Source organism: Peromyscus eremicus, chromosome 22 (genome assembly GCF_949786415.1).
Source record: "Peromyscus eremicus chromosome 22, PerEre_H2_v1, whole genome shotgun sequence".
NCBI lineage: Eukaryota > Metazoa > Chordata > Mammalia > Rodentia > Cricetidae > Peromyscus > Peromyscus eremicus.
In genome coordinates, this window is record NC_081437.1 from 15,739,372 (window position 1) to 15,755,237 (window position 15,866).

The 15,866-nt window shown below is 46.6% G+C and overlaps 1 protein-coding gene across 1 annotated transcript in view; it reads right to left on the bottom strand.

The window, feature by feature from the left end:
* Vit (vitrin) overlaps positions 1-15,866 on the bottom strand; it is a 130,019-nt gene that overhangs the window by 19,725 nt on the left and 94,428 nt on the right. Inside the window, exons 8-10 of the mRNA XM_059248413.1 lie at positions 11,872-11,916; positions 10,037-10,099; positions 4,388-4,535 (exon numbers count right to left, since the gene is read on the bottom strand). Of these exons, the coding sequence (XP_059104396.1) occupies positions 4,388-4,535; positions 10,037-10,099; positions 11,872-11,916 (256 nt within the window). The remainder of the gene's footprint in view (positions 1-4,387; positions 4,536-10,036; positions 10,100-11,871; positions 11,917-15,866) is intronic.

A 15,866-nucleotide genomic window follows, 5' to 3' on the forward strand; every position in this document is an offset into this window, starting at 1 on the left:
GATAGAATGGACAAGCCAAGATCTCAAGAGACACTGGAGGGGATGGGGAGAGCGCAATTACGTCAGTCTTCTTGTGAACACACCCCAACAAACGGTTCACGTCACTAGGCTACCTGTGGGTCTGCTCTTTGTCCCCAAGGAGTCTTTCCATTAGAATTCCCGAGGAACCCAACATGTTGCATTTCATAAATTTATACATCTAAGGACTTTTAATTTCTTAGTTCCCGTTACTACTTGGCATAAGTCTTTGAAGCCCTTAATTTAATTCTAGTAGAGTCTAAATGCAAAAGTCTAAATTCTGAGTCAGCCGTTGCGAGGAACTCCTCCAGGAAGCGGTGCGGAACAGCAACCGTGGAGATGGAGGTGGGAGCCTGGGAGGTGGAGACGTTTAGTCACTGGGTTTCCTCAGGTCCCCCCCCCCCAACCTCCACCCTCTCCTCTGTGGCTGTTCTTGATAGGCTAGGCAATTCTTGGCAAGGCCCGGAGATCTCACGGCACTATGGCAAGACAAGACCAGGAGCCTTTAGGCTCCATGATTCCAAGATAAAGGGATGATTTGCACTGTGTGTGTGGGTGCAGAATGGGGATGGTTAATTTTACCTAGCAGAACACACTCAGTACATCTGGGTGTGCCTTGAGAGAGGGTGTTTCCAGAAAATATTGGTATGTGGGTATGAACTGACAGAAGAAGACCCGCCCAGGGTGTGTTATTGTTGGGCAGAGACTTGGGGTTAGGATGGAATGATTGGCAGGATTTCTGGATACGTGAAGGTGTTTGCTGTGGGTGCCTGGCAACCAAGATTTGGTCCCTGGGGCCATGGTGGAAGAATTGAGGACCAATTCTTGCAGGTTGTCTTTGGATTTCCACCATGTATGTGTATGTGCCTGCATATTCTCTCTCTCTCTCTCTCTCTCTCTCTCTCTCTCTCTCTCTCTCTCTCTCTCTCTCTCTCTCACACACACACACACACACACACATATAAATAACTCTCTCTCTTTTATACACATAAATATCAAATAAAGTCTTAAAGCAGGAGGGGGCTGGTGCATGCTCCTTCGTTTTTCTGCTGCTGCTGTTGCCTGTGGATGCCAGCTTCTTCAGGGTTTGCCTGTGGACTCGAACCAGCAGCTCTCCAGGGCAGCGTTCAAGTGTGTGGCCTCAGATGGAGTCTCTACCATTGGTTTCTCTTTCTCTGAGGCTGCTTGCAGATTCTTGGCCTGAGCAGCTTACCCACTTCTTGGGCAGGCAGCTTCTGTGGGACTCTCCGGGCTCTAATTGGGTAAGCCAATCAAATAACCCTATCCAGATAATCCTATTTCCTATTGGTTCCGTTCCTCGGGAGAACCCTGACTCACCCAGAGGGCAATTGGATCCGGTGAGCATCCCCAGGCTGTGAGGTTCCTCACTTTTCAAAGTCACAGACATGAGCTCAGCAGGGGCTTGTCCACTCTGCTATCCACCCGCTTCCTCTGTCTCCACTAACAAACTGAAGAGAGACGGGAGGTGGGAACGCCGCGCACCCGCCATAAAGAGCAATTTCAGCTGAATAACATGACTCCTTTCAGCCTTGTCGGGCCACCCTCCAATTTATTTGGTTTCTCACAGTCCACAGTGGCTGTACATCCCCCGGCAGCCCACCACCATTTCATCATGGATCAGCCCCCCTAATAGGGACGCGGGGCTGCAAGCAACAAGGAGTAGCTTGCTGGTCTGTTAGCCCAACGTTCATTTATTGGCTGTCTTCTGAGCCGGACATTGAATTATACAATGCCAGGGCTGGCGCAGCCCTAATACATCATCAGTTGACCCCATATTTTACAGGTGTCAGCATTTACACGGAGAGGTTAAATGCTCGCATGAGGTCCCCCAGCAAGGCTAAGGTTCAGCATTCCGATCCCCCTGTCAGCCAGTTCGCCACGCTTTCCTCCCCAGCCTGCTTCAGGCAAGGCGGAGATGACAGGTTAGTTTATATTGGACGTAAAATGGAGGGACCGACACACATTCCCCCTAAATGCTTTAAATTAAATAATAAGCACCCCGGATGGAGAAAAGGCAGACACCGGACAATGTTTAGAAAGCGAGATTGGAAAGCAAGGATGTAAACACTTTCTTTCTTCCAAATGATGGTCCTGTGAGGGAAACGGAGGAGGAAATTGGGAGAGGGGCTGTGTTCTTTTCTTTGTGTTCCTCTATCATAATGCTACAGATTGGGTATTTTATTAGGAAAGTAGTTGTATTTCTCCTCTTTCTGGAGGTTGAAGATCCCATTTCTGGGGAGGGTTAAGTGCTCTGTCATCCCATGGATGACATGTTCCCATGAGCGGAACATAGGAGACCCTGAGACAGCAAGGGCAAGAAGGACCAAAGTCGTTTTCATAGCAAACCCACCTTCTTGGTAATTAACCTGATCCCTTGATTACGACCACGTGAGTCCATTGCTAAGCACCCCTGACTGTCCCCCACCTCAAATCACTATTGCGAGAGTGGAGTTGCCAACACACGAACTCTGAGGCCACACTCATGGCACAGTAGGGAAGAAGGGGCTTCTGTTGATTTTGCTTCCCTGTGACATTTATTATTTCATCCTCATGCTTATCACCACACAACAACTTCTTGGGCCATTCTTCTTTTTCCCTGACATATTTATCACCTTATTTTCGTGTCACGCCAGAAAACCAGGTACCCACAAGCTTTTAAACCAGCTACTTTTGATGCAAGATAACACAGCGAGCTTTGAATCCCCCAATAAAACTGACTAGGACATCTGGCACTAAATACTTACACTTGCTCTTTATAGGAAGGCTCGCTCTGCATTCACTATGTTAAAAAGTAACATAGGAGTGAAAATGGGCTGACATTTTGAGAACAAGAAAACAATAACCAAAAAAGTCACTTTCTACGCACACCCCCATTTCAAGTCAACACCTCACAATAGATCATAGGACACTGATTTGTAGCATTTGCAACAATTGGTTATTTATAACTGACTCCTAATTTTTTCCTGACAGAAATAGAAAATAGAATAAATGCATTAGAATTTAGTTCTAAAAATACACATGCTATATGGTATTTGAAAAAGAAAACATTTTCACTTATTTTTCTAGTAACTCAAAGTGGAACCTGCTAATGCCTTCAAATGACAACCATAACGAATATGCTACTTCAGGTAGCCCCGCTGATGCTTTAGGAAATGTATGGAGGTATTGGGACACTGGAATGCTTCTATTTTTCAGAAGGAATGGCCACGCGGTCAGTGAAACTTTGAAGCAAGAGTGCTGAGCTCTGGGTTGCTTTTCAATTCCATGGGCTGAACTATAGGTATGTGTGGAAGAAAAGCATCATGGGTACCAAAGCCCCTTTGTGGATAGCATGATCATGATCTTGCCCCAGTACTTGTTGATCAAACCACCCGTGCAAAATGTGCTTACAAATAGGAGATTTGTGCATGTTTTTTCTTTTGATTATGATCTGTCATATCTGTAACCTGTTGTAGGGAGGACCCCATCCATATCTAAACTAAGATTGACTTATTATTTCAAATAGAGAAAAGAATGTTGAGTTTGGAATGTTGCTATGGCCCCTTAAAATTTTGTTTTGTTTTGTTTTTGGTTTATTTGTTGTTTTGTTTTTTCGAGACAGGGTTTCTCTGTGTAGTTTTGGTTCCTGTCCTGGATCTCACTCTGTAGACCAGGCTGGCCTCGAACTCACAGAGATCCACCTGGCTCTGTCTCCTGAGTGCTGGGATTAAAGGTGTGTGCCACCACTGCCCGGCGGCCCTTTAAATCTTACCTTTAATGAAATAATCAGGTGGATTGGGGCCAGTCATCTCAGTGCTCAAGACTGGTGGAGCCTGTCACTCTACCATGGAGCTCTCTGTCACCTGGTGGACTTTACCAGCACAGTGTAGAAAGAGCACGGTTGTTTGGAGGAAATAGAACACACAACCTAAAACACTGTGGCAGGTAGCACCTCACCTTCAAATGAGTGCAGCCCAGGCTGCAGCCTCTCACACACATGTTTTCATAGTCAAGGCCAAAAGGGGACTTCGCTTTCTTTGTCTGGAGATAAAGAAACCGGTGATAGCCTAACTAGGTTATTCGTTACTTGTACCCAGCACTCTTAATTCCTACAAATGAATACCCTCTAAGTCAATCATGAGTGCAAATGCCATTTACTCACAATTGTGTATTAGTAGCCTTTTTCTTCCCTCTGGGAAGGCTCCTCATATTTCTTCAATGGCAGCTGGATTGCTTCAGTTTTTTTAAATTTACGTTTGCATTAGAGAAGAGAAAGAATCAGGGCTTGAGGACGCATTGATATTTGTGGCTTGAGGTTAGGTGTGCAGTACCACTTGATAACCAGGCTTAGAGCATTAGCTGCACTTACCCATACTGAACAACACCCACGAGAGGACCAGCAGGGCCAACGTCAAGAGCCTGGACGACGTCCGCTAAGAACTGCTTCTGGATCCGGAAGCGGCGCTTGCCGATGCTGGCGCTCCCATCAATTAGGAATGACAAGTCAACCTTGCAGTCTGAGGGATAGAAAAAGAGGCTGTGATTCTGTTTGGCTCTGAGTGCGCCTACCTAGGCGTCTTGTCGCTTTCACTGTTCCCACCTAAGGCTTCTGGTGCTCCCTTCTAAGCATCTTGTCTCTCAGTCCTCCCTTCTAGCCATCTCGTGGTTTTCATTCACCACATGCCCAGAGAGTCCAAAGAGAAGAAAGTGAAAAGAGGCGGAAGGTGCCGGCGACATTTCCCCTGAGTACCAGGGTCCTGGCTACTTGGGCGTGTTTTTGTTTCTACACCTGCTTTAGAATTCTGTGGATCAGCCACCACTGTAGACTTCAGAAGACAGTGACACCCAATATTGCTTGGGAAGAACCTCAAGATGGATTCTGAGGCTCAGACCACAGAGTGCAGACTCCTAAAAGCCATGGAAAAGGCTCAGTGTGGGTAATGGGTGTTGCTGAGCATGCGTGAGGAACTGAGTTGGGATCCCCAACATCCAAATTAAAAGCTGGATGTGGCTGTGTCTATGCCTGGACCCCGAGTGGTGAACGGGATAGAGACAGGAGGGTTGTGGAGCTGGCTAGACAGCCGGTTGTAGCATGAATCTTAAAAGTTCTTATTAATAAAATCAAACCTGAGGCCAGTTATTGGAGTGAAATGCCGGATGGTCAGAGAGACAGAACAAGCCACAGCTAACCTCACCTCACCAACTTCTCAACTGGTCTTGTTTCCTCAGACTGGAGGCTTCTGTGTCCTCATATCCCAATGGCTCTGAGCTGAACTGCTGCTCGAAAGCCTGAAGCTTAACCAGCTAAAAGCTTAACCAGGCCAAATGCCTCTAGTTTCTGGTCTTCACGCCTTATATATCTTTCCTTTCTACCACCACTCCCTGGGATTAAAGGCTCGCTTTCTGGGATTAAAGGCGTGTATCACCATGCCTGGCTGTTTCCACTGTGGCCTTGAACTCACAGAGATCCAGAGGGATTTCTACCTCTGGAATGCTAGGATTAAAGGCGTGAGTGCCACCATTTTCTAGCCTCTGTATCTAGTGGCTGTTCTGTTCTCTGACCCCAGATAAATTTATTAGGGTACACAATATTTGGGGGAAACACAATACCACCACAGCCGGTCTAGCCAAAATAGCAATTTCTAGGCTCAGTGAGAGACCCTGTCCCCCTTTCTAAGGAAATTAGGTGGAGAATGATAGAGCAGGTATATGACATCATTTTCTGGCCTCCACACACATGCACATGAGTGAATTCACCCACACATATATGTGTGCTTAAGCCCATCTCTCTCTCTCTCTCTCTCTCTCTCTCTCTCTCTCTCTCTCTCTCTCTCTCTCTGACACACACACACACACACACACACACACACACACACACACACACACACAAGAAATATGGATTCCTAGATGTGGGAATTTGTCATGACAGAGTGTCAAGAACTTGTGGTCTTTTATTCTCATCCTTTGTAAAAATATGTGGGGCATATAAGGACCCACAAGGCCAGAATGGAAGGAGTGGAGCAGGAATTATAGAATAAGAATAGACAGAATGTTTCTCACTTCCCTAGATGAAACAATGGAAGAAATTATCCACATACATTGATAAGATAGTTTTATGACTTGGTTGGATCCTGCCCTGTTTCTATTGTGAAAAGTAGGGGAGATGTCCAGGGTTAGACTGTCTGACCTCTTCAAATGAACCACTGTTCCCTTGTCCCCGGGGCTGGGTTCTAGGAATCCCCAGGTTCCTGAATCCCCAGGCAGAATCGAACCATATATACATTTTGTTTTCTTATATATACATTATACATTATATTGGAAGTATCTATGCGATATATATTCACTGCCATGAATTAAACTATATATAGTTTATATATAAACATATAATTTATGAATTAAACTATAAATAATATATAATGAATATATAATATGAATTAAACCACAGACATTTATATATAAACTATATATATATATATATCGTTTAATTCACAAGTTACACACACTAAGAGACTAACAATAACTAATAACAAAGTGGAATAATTACAACATACTGTATTAAAAATAAACTTGGGGTTATTTATTTCTGGAATTTTCCATTTAACAGCTTCAGATCGTGGTTGATGACGGGTAATCGAAACGGTAGAAAAGAAAACCATGGGTTAAGAAGATCTGCTGTTCAAGACGGTTGTGAGAAAGGTGGAAGGGATACAGGGCTAATTTCAACCTCCCAGTGCTACCTGGGCTAACAAATCAACGCTTGTTACTCTCCTTGCAGTGGTATTGACTCAGTATAAGACTGACTTCGTTGCTGAGTTGAGGCCCTGATTGGGAGTCCGTATCGCCTTGAGATTAATAAAAAAAAAAAAAAATGAAGAATGGATTATTGAATGATTGCATTTGGGGAGACAAGAGTATTAAAAAACAACAACAACAACAAAAACACTTCTACAGAGAACCAGAAGAATAAAGAATTTTGATCTGGAGCATCCAAGAACACCCGGGGGCCAGCACCCCCTTGTGGTTGGGGGAGGAACTGCACAGACAAGCCCGCCTGTTCCTAATGGTCGTCATAGCCATGTTCCCTGCAATGAACACGTGGCTTCTTTGAGGCTGGCATCGCCTGCCCTCTTTAGCAAAGGCGCTATATAGGTAAGCAAGGGCTGCTGAAAATACCGAGTGCTGGTGAGCTAACAAAGTCAACATTGATTGTCAATAATTATCGATGGGTGATGATGACACAGAGTCTGTGAATGGAGAAGAGCTGAATCTGAGAAATGTGCTGAAACAGTTGTTGAAACCAGAGGCGGTTTGGAGGAGGCCAGAGAGAGGCTTGCCTGCCTCTGCTCCACCTATTTTGTGTCGTAACTCTGCAGCAAATCTCACAGCTTTTTGCCCCAAGTCTGCAAGTGTCTTCCAGGCTTCCCTATCCAGCTGGCTTTCTCCCATGCTGCCCATATCCAAGCACAGCCTTTGAGATGAAGACGGAAGGAAATAACGCAATCCAAATGTGGTTTAAAGACTCCGCGGAAGACGGGGATGAAGCAGAAGACAGCACAAGGCCAACGGGTGTTTTTCTAGGTCTTGCCTTGCAATATGAGTGATCGCCAGCAGGTGGCAGTAATGTTCTTCGGGGCTTTCGGCCCACTAACACAGTTTGCAGGAGCTAAGGCCTCCAGGGATCCATTCAAAGGTACAGAATCAGATTTGCCTTTAAAGATGACCCCCAAGTTGGAGAAGCACTCCCGAACAAAGGTTTTCCTTCCAGATGCCAGCAGATTAGTTCAATATTGCCTTTTAAGACAGAGGAACATTGATTCTAGGAAGGAATAATGGGGTTTCCACCGTTCACTTATTTTCAATGAAAACAGTACGTGGATTTGGTAGCATCTGTTTTGGTTCCTCAAGGACAGTTCTTGCTCCTTTCTCACATCTCGATCTGTGTTCGGGAACAACGTGTTCATTTTTACAGCGAGCAATTTGTCTGACTAGTTCTCTTGGACCTCTGGCCCGATTGCTGACAGCTGATGCAGAAGTCACCTTTGGTAGCCCTCCCAGGATTCTTTAAAAATCATTTAATCATCACTAGGACCAAACACAGGGCCTTGCTGCGCGTCCTAGGCAGTCACTCTGTTACTGAAGCAAAAACCCTACCTCCAAACTCCAAGGATATCTTAATGACTACGCTTCTACCTCGAGGTATATACAGGCTAAGACCCAGCGGGTCTCTTCTATGGAAGTCATGAGGTGCTCAGTATTACTGTCTGATTTATGGTCCAGAAAATGTTCAGGGTGAGGGAGGAAGATTGGATGTAATGTCTGCAGGAATTAATGCACTGGTTTTCTTAATTCTGTAGTATAGTTCCTTGTGGTGCAATTCTAGAGATGAACTCATGTTTTGTGCTATATAATGCATCAGATCCACATTTTGTATCTTTGGATAATATCAGAGGCATGCACAGGTCATACAGGTGCTTATGCGGTTTCTACAAAATCACCTCCGAGCCGTTCTCAAGGGCCACTGGTAGCTTTGGCTGCAGAATCAGTAGGTCTGGGGGTCGGGGGGCTCTGTCTCTGCATTTGTTCCAAGTTCCCAGGGCAACTTGCTGATGCTATGGGTCCTCTGACCGTACTGGGAGTAGCACGGTCTAGTGAGGTCCAGACACAATAGGTGTTAGACAAGAGTTGGGCATTGTTAGTCTGAAAACTATCCACAGGCATTTCTTGCATAGAGCGGAGCTGAGACTTTGGTGGCCGGCCGGCCACAGCTTTAGGAGGATTTGCAAAGTGCTTTCTTTCGGCGTGTTGGAAGACACTACACTTCCCTGCGTTTCTTCTTTCTCCAGTCCCTCCTTTGTCATATTCCTGGGTGTCTTCTCCCCTGCCTAGTGCCGCTCATCATATATACATCCTCTCCTTCCTTTTCTGTCTCATCTGCATCCCATTTGTTAGCTTCATAATCCAGTCTTTTCTTTGAACGGTGGTTAATCTTCCAACTCTGAACTTTTTTTTAAATTTTGAGGCATTTGAATATCCATTTAACATTCCTTTTCGTCTTAATTTGATGAAGAATGACAGAATAGTTATACTTACTGGCATCTCGTCCCCAACTCTGAATTAAAAAACTTAACTGGGCTGCCTCATCCCATCCAAGTCTCAGATCTTGCTGTTGGACTGAATGTCTCTCATAGCAAACGACAGACATCAACAGTCTGCTGTCCCCAAGCCGGCTTCATCCTGTGTTCTTCACCACAGTACCATCAATCCAGTTGCACAAGTCATTTTTTACATTTAAATTACATCTACGTGTTTACTGTGTGTGTGTGTGTGTGTGTGTGTGTGTGTGTGTGTGTGTGTGTGGTGTGTGTGTGTGTATGGGCGGGGAGAGCGCACACGTGCCATGGCACAAGTGGATAACTTGTGGGAGTTGCTTTTCTCTTTCCACCATGGATAGAGCCTAGGTCATTAGGCTTTGCAAAAAGTGCCTTTCCCAGCCAAGTTGTCCCTAGAGTCCCGGTGACGTCACTTTTAACGGTCTTGTCTCATACTCCACCCCAACCCTGTAGAGTCTTCCTTTTCTATATTTCTTGAAATCTGCCTATTTCCCTCATTTCTGGTTCTAACTCCAAGAACTTCTGGCTTCTATTACCTCCGTGGTACCCCTGGCCCTGCTGACCAGCCTGTCAATTCTTCTCATCCGCCCTTGCTCTTCCATCCCTGGGGGGAAATTCTTCACCCTGTTGCCATGGTGACAGTAAAAACCCCTCCATCCTCTCTCCCTCGTGCATATACTTTAAATCCTCCAGAAGCTCCCCATTCTCTTTAGAACAAAGTGTCAGGAGATAGGAGATAAATAGATCTGCGGTGGTGGGAGAGAAGTGGGTCTGAATGGATGAATGGAAGTGAGTAGGTAGAGGAGAGAGAGAGAGAGAGAGAGAGAGAGAGAGAGAGAGAGAGAGAGAGAGAGAGAGAGAATCAGATGTCAAAAGCATCCCGAGTTTCCAGTTGCCTGTGAACTCACTGGGATCGCCCTGGGACACTGGCTCCGAAGACTGTGTGCTGAGTTCTTCTTTTGGCACGAATCCTGGAAAGAGAGGTTAGATTGTGACTTCCAAGCAGAGGAACACCTGGCCTTCCCCCAGAGAAGGGGACAGAGTGCACATTCATACGCAGTGCTGGGGCTTGGCTTATAGCTCCCTCTTTTCCATCCTGGCCCCATCCTGAGAAAACGAAGTACTGACAGCCTGCCCAAGGGTACTCAGTTGGATGTTCAGAGGACCTTGTCCTGTCCCCATTTCAACTCGTTCTGTCTAAGTCCTGGTTTATTTGTGGGAAAACTTTGCAGATGTGCCGGTATAAATTATCATCTCTAAAATTCTAAGAATGTTGAGGTCAGGAAATAGCTCACCCCACACCTTTACTATGCTCAGTACACGTAGGTCCTGGGCCAAATTTTGGTGGTATAGGCACTGGACAAAGATGAGTTAGACATGTGCAGGGCGATCTAGAAAAGGTTTTGTGGGTTCCAGCGTGGGACGCAACTCAGATAGAAGGGCAGAGAGAGAATACAGCATCTCATCCCCAGCCCTTTAGGCTAGAGGCAGAGGTATAAGATGTTCATGCTTGGAAGGGCTGTATGGAAAGTAGGCTTCAGCTAGGCAGGGGTGGTGGGGCATCTGATTAGGGCCATGGACCCAGAGTGTGGCCACAGCCACAGACACATAAGTGCCGGTTCTGCTGGGATGGCTGCGACCACTGGGTTTCCCAGAGGCAGTAAACATGTGCAGGAAACAGGTCTCCCAGTTTTCAGGATGCCCAGCTGTTCTGGAAGTTTCCGGCCATGGAGGCAGGTGTGGGGGTTCAGACTCCCTTTGCGCTTAGCGGCTGCAGAGAACTTCCTCCTTTTTTTTTTTTTTTTCCATCCTCAGTTTGCAAAGCATGTGATTTCATCTTCCCGTTAAAGGTCAGCCAGCTTGCCCCACTTCCTCACACCGTTTGGAAATTTTGTTTTGGGTATTCCACTGTATTTCTCAGCCAGATGCCTCCTAGGGACACATCTCAAAGCTCTACATTGTGTGTGGGGTGAAGGGGGGTGGTGGAAGGGGGTGGAGGGGGGGTGGAGGGTGGAGGGGGGCAAGTTCACAGGTTTGACCTTCCTAGCCCTGTCTCCCTTGGTCAGTAAAATCCTGCTTCCTCCCAAGAACAGCAACACTTTGTCAGGGGTCAAAAAGTTAATGTGGTAAACAGTACAAAACATACACACACACACAAACACATACACACACACACACACACACACACACACACACACACACACACACACGGATGGGAATGGCAAAACCTCAGACCATTTTTTTTTAAACTTTCTTTTTTTGTTTGTTTGTTTGTTTTGTGGACAGGGTCTCACGATGGAGCCTTGGCTGGCCCGGAGCTCACTATGTAGACCATCCTGGCCTCAAACTCACAGAGATTCACCTGCCTCAGCCTCCTGAGTGCTGGGACTAGCGGCGTGCACCACCACCAGGCAGCCCTCCTGAATACCACTTTCAAAGGAGACTGAAATAGGGAACTACTGTCCGTGCTGCCAGAAGAAACGAGGGTCTAAACCCATCTCACAGTGAACTAACTTCCTACAGCCTCTGTCTCCATGTTTTCTCTCCCTTTTAAAGAACCAGTATCGCCCCAGGCATCCCTAGGAAAGTTTGCAAGCGCCCAAGCATGGACCTGAAGGTCCCAGGAGGATGCCTTTTGACAGCTAGACCACACGGGCTACCAATTGGACTGCTAGGCTACCCTTGTTCTCCAATGCTGTGTGTCTCCTTCTGGTTGGGCTTGGGAGGTCATCTGGATACTTACCTGAATCCAAAAGGACTGGTCCAGGCCTCCACAGGTCCATCTCTCCTGAATTTCGAAAGAAAGAAACAAACTTACTAAAATCGAACCAGGATACGGTCTCAGGTGAACTGCTAGGATGTTGCTTCCCAGCCGCCCAGGCAGAGGGTTCAACGGAAGAAGATGGGACCAGGATTCTGGAGGACGCATCATGGAATCCTGGTGATGTTCGTTCCTCCCACGTGGAGCTCTTAAAACCAAAGCCCTGTGCTTTGTTCTCTCTGCACTAAGAGGCACAGACTAAAAGGAATCCCGGGATTCCCGAAAATCTCATGTAGTCAAAAACACCGCCAATTGTGTTAGTGGCTGGTTGGTACTTGAATACTTCTAGAGACCGAGTTACTAACTACCCAGACAAAGCAATGTATGTTAACATGGTCTTAGATTACTGAGAACATGGAATGATTTCCCTTGCAGCCATCTGAAGTATTTTGAGCTAAATTTTTTCCCATCATTCAAGTTATTTATCCATCTTTCCACCCACCCACCCATGCACACTTATATCGGGCCATTCAATATGCGCCCAATACCATTTTAATCATACCCATTCCACCTATTTGGATTATTTTCCAAAGTTGGCACCCTCCACCAGTTTCTGAGTTTCCTCTCCTTGCTTGCTTCAATCAGAGCAAAGAAACATGTCACTTGGGTTCCAATGCACAGACATGCTGTGGATAGGGTGCTGAAGAGCAGCGATTCTTAGCCAATAAGCTCTGATCTTATTTGGGACATCTGTAAGGTTAGGAAGGGCTCAGAGGCAGTGTGAACATGTTGGGAAACCTCACAACACAAAGATGGCTTATTTCTCTATCCCTCCCTGCACCCTTCCCAGAGAACTTGAGGCCATGAACAGCCTTTGTCTCCTAAAGGCTATCGATCTGTCCTGCTGAGGTTGGAACTACTAAATCACTCAAAGGAAGTGGTATCTTTTTCTTCATGCAATGAGGCCGGGGGATTTTTGAAAGGTTAAACGTCCATGTATGTCCTTTAGTGGTAAGACCTGGATTAACCTGGTTCGGGCATTACTGACTTGGAGTTAGTAGCACCCTTTGAGAGCTTTAACTGGGTAGGATAGGACCCACCACCAAGACCTTCATAATGATCTTTAGTTACTTTACCCTTACTACTTCAGTGCCACCTGCTGGTGAAAATCAGCACTGCGCTATTTTCCACTTTTAAAAAGATGCTGGTTGCTCCTCTTCTACCAAAGCACTTACAATTGCTATTTTCTTTTAAGTATTTAAAATTTTCCTCAGCACGAAGGCTAGAATGCTGAGCACATTATGGCTTTGGTGACCCCAGGTTCTTACTTTTGTCCCCAAAGCCTGTCCATCAATGCCACTTTCATCTTGCTTGGGACGAATCTGAACAAATTCCCGTTCGTTTCATAGCCAGGGCCTGAAAAATATTTGGACAGCTGAGACTTGGTGTATCTTGGACTTGGTGGTAATGGGAAGCAAGTGTGTAAAAGGACGTTTGTGTTCGGGTGTCAAGGAGGGACAGGGTGGCATGGGAAGAGGGAAGTCAGAACGCCATCCGGAGTTTGCCAAGAACAGGCAGGGCGCGCCTCTCCCACTTTGTCCACAGTTCACCTACGGCCGTCTCCTGTGACGTCATGAGGAAGTATCCTGCCCTGACTCACACGGGGTAGACTCAGAGGAGACGAGTGTACATACAGTCACTCTGAAAAGTGTAAGCCACTCAACAAAACGGGGGATTATTTTGGTGATGGTCTTTGGTTGGCCATCTCACAGAGTTAGATCTAAGGGAAGCATTGCGTTCTGAGCGATGTCCAGTGGGAAGAACACTCAGGGACTGTTAACCTTTACCCGAAGCTTGTTCAGTGGCGCTCAGAGCCCCTTTGAAATTAGTAAGTAACATTGAGCCTGAATTAGGTACAGCTGTGACTCTGTTCTGCACACGAGAAAACTGGAACACATGCAAAAAATTGCCTTGGTTGAACTTTGAGCCCAGGTCAGTAGGATCCTGAGACTGAGCTTAATCTCCCTTTATACACCCGTCTACCCACTCATCTATCTGTCCATCCAACCATCCATCTATCCATCCAACCAACCATCTATCCATCCGTCCATCCATCCATCCATACATCCATATACATACATACATACATCTATCAATCTATTAATCTGTCCATCCATCCATTCATCCATCCAACTAACCATACATCTATCAGTCTTTCTATTAATCCATCCATCCACCCACCTATCCATCCATGCAATCATCCATACATCTATCAGTCTACCTATTAATTTATCCATCCATCCATCCATCCATCCACAAGGACCTGGGATGAGGATCCCTGCCTCTCTGACTCAATGTGATACCATTGCCCTGCACATCTGGAAGTCACTAGCCTGGGACCCAAGAGGGAGCTGCAACATACAGCCATCAGGACTATAAAGTTTTATGGGCCCGGAGGCCAGGTGGCCGGACAGCCCCCAAGTTCCTCCCTGGTGAGTCCCTGGAGGAGGAAGTGGAAGTTTGAAGGTGTAGCAGGCCTCCAGGGCTGGGGGATGCTAGCAGCCGCCTGGTCGCCTTTCCTGGCTGCATGTCCCTAGGACAAGAGGGCGGCACACTTTGCTCAGACATTCTCTTGCTGTCCCCCCGGCAGGAAGTGCTAAGAGAACAGAGGCCAGCAGCTGTGCCCAAGGCACTGGTATGCCAGCAGCCTATTTGAAACCACTGGGGACATTTTCTAGCCCTGGGCATGAGTTCATGCCAGTTAGGCTTCAATGGCCCCAGGTCTACAAATGGGATGCCCTCCAATACACACTGTGACATGTTTATCTGGGACCTGGAAACAATTTTTTCTTTTTCATTTTCACACTAATTCCGTGCTTAGGTTTCCAGGCCAGAGAAGCTTATTCGCAAAACTCAAACTGAACCCATGGGGCCGTGCTTTGATATTCTGACCTGGGTACACATACTCAGCTCGGCATAGGCGGGATCCAGGTGACCTGCTTATTTGAGAAGCTGGAGAACAAAAGATGCCAGGGGCTTGAGTAGTTGCAGGCTCAGGAGGGGAGGAACCAGGGGCTAGGCAGAGCTTGCCGGGCTGGAGTCAGCCCTGTTTTCAGAGGGGCAGTAAGTCTCAGACACAAAGCGGTGTGTTCTGCTCTGCGTGCGGCACTCCAGGATGCACGGCCAAGTCACAGAAGGAGCCACTGGAGGACCTGGAGAAATTAACTCCAGAAACGATGAGACCTGAAGACGAGGCACGTAGACTTGGAAGCATCTCTCTATTTGAGAGACACTCAGAAGCTCAGCTTTGCTCCGGTTACTGAAGACCTCAAAGAGCCTTTGTTTGGGTGGAGAGTCATGTGGAAGGGCATTAGACCAGATGCATTTTATGCAGTTCTTTTCTTTTTTCTTTTTTCTTTTTTTCGAGACAGGGTTTCTCCGTGTAGTTTTGGTGCCTGTCTTGGATCTCACTCTGTAGACCAGGCTGGCCTCGAACTCACAGAGATCCACCTGGCTCTGCCTCCCAAGTGCTGGGATTAAAGGCATGCACCACCACTGCCCAGCTCTTATGCAGCTCTCTGTAATTCCAGGATCTGACAGTCTTAGGGCTGAGGAACTGGGCAGCTTGCTTGACATGTATGAGTCTACTGGAGGTGAGAGCTGGTTGGAGACATAACAGCTCCAGATATACTTATCTGCCTTGACACAGTGTGTACAGATATTTGTCATGTCCCCCGCACCCCTCCTCCCTGCAGGATCTTTTGTGAGATCTCATGGCTCTCCATTTCTGTGAATCTTTGGGTTGAGAGAGTGACCCCAGGCAAGGACATGATGAGAATTCTTGGGAGGGTCTGAGTGGCTCCGGGTAATCGTGAGGATGATGGTGTTCTGGTTTTCTTTCTGTTGCTATGATACAATACTGACCAATAGCAACTCTTGGGAGGAAAGGATTTGTTTATCTTACACTTTCTAGTAGA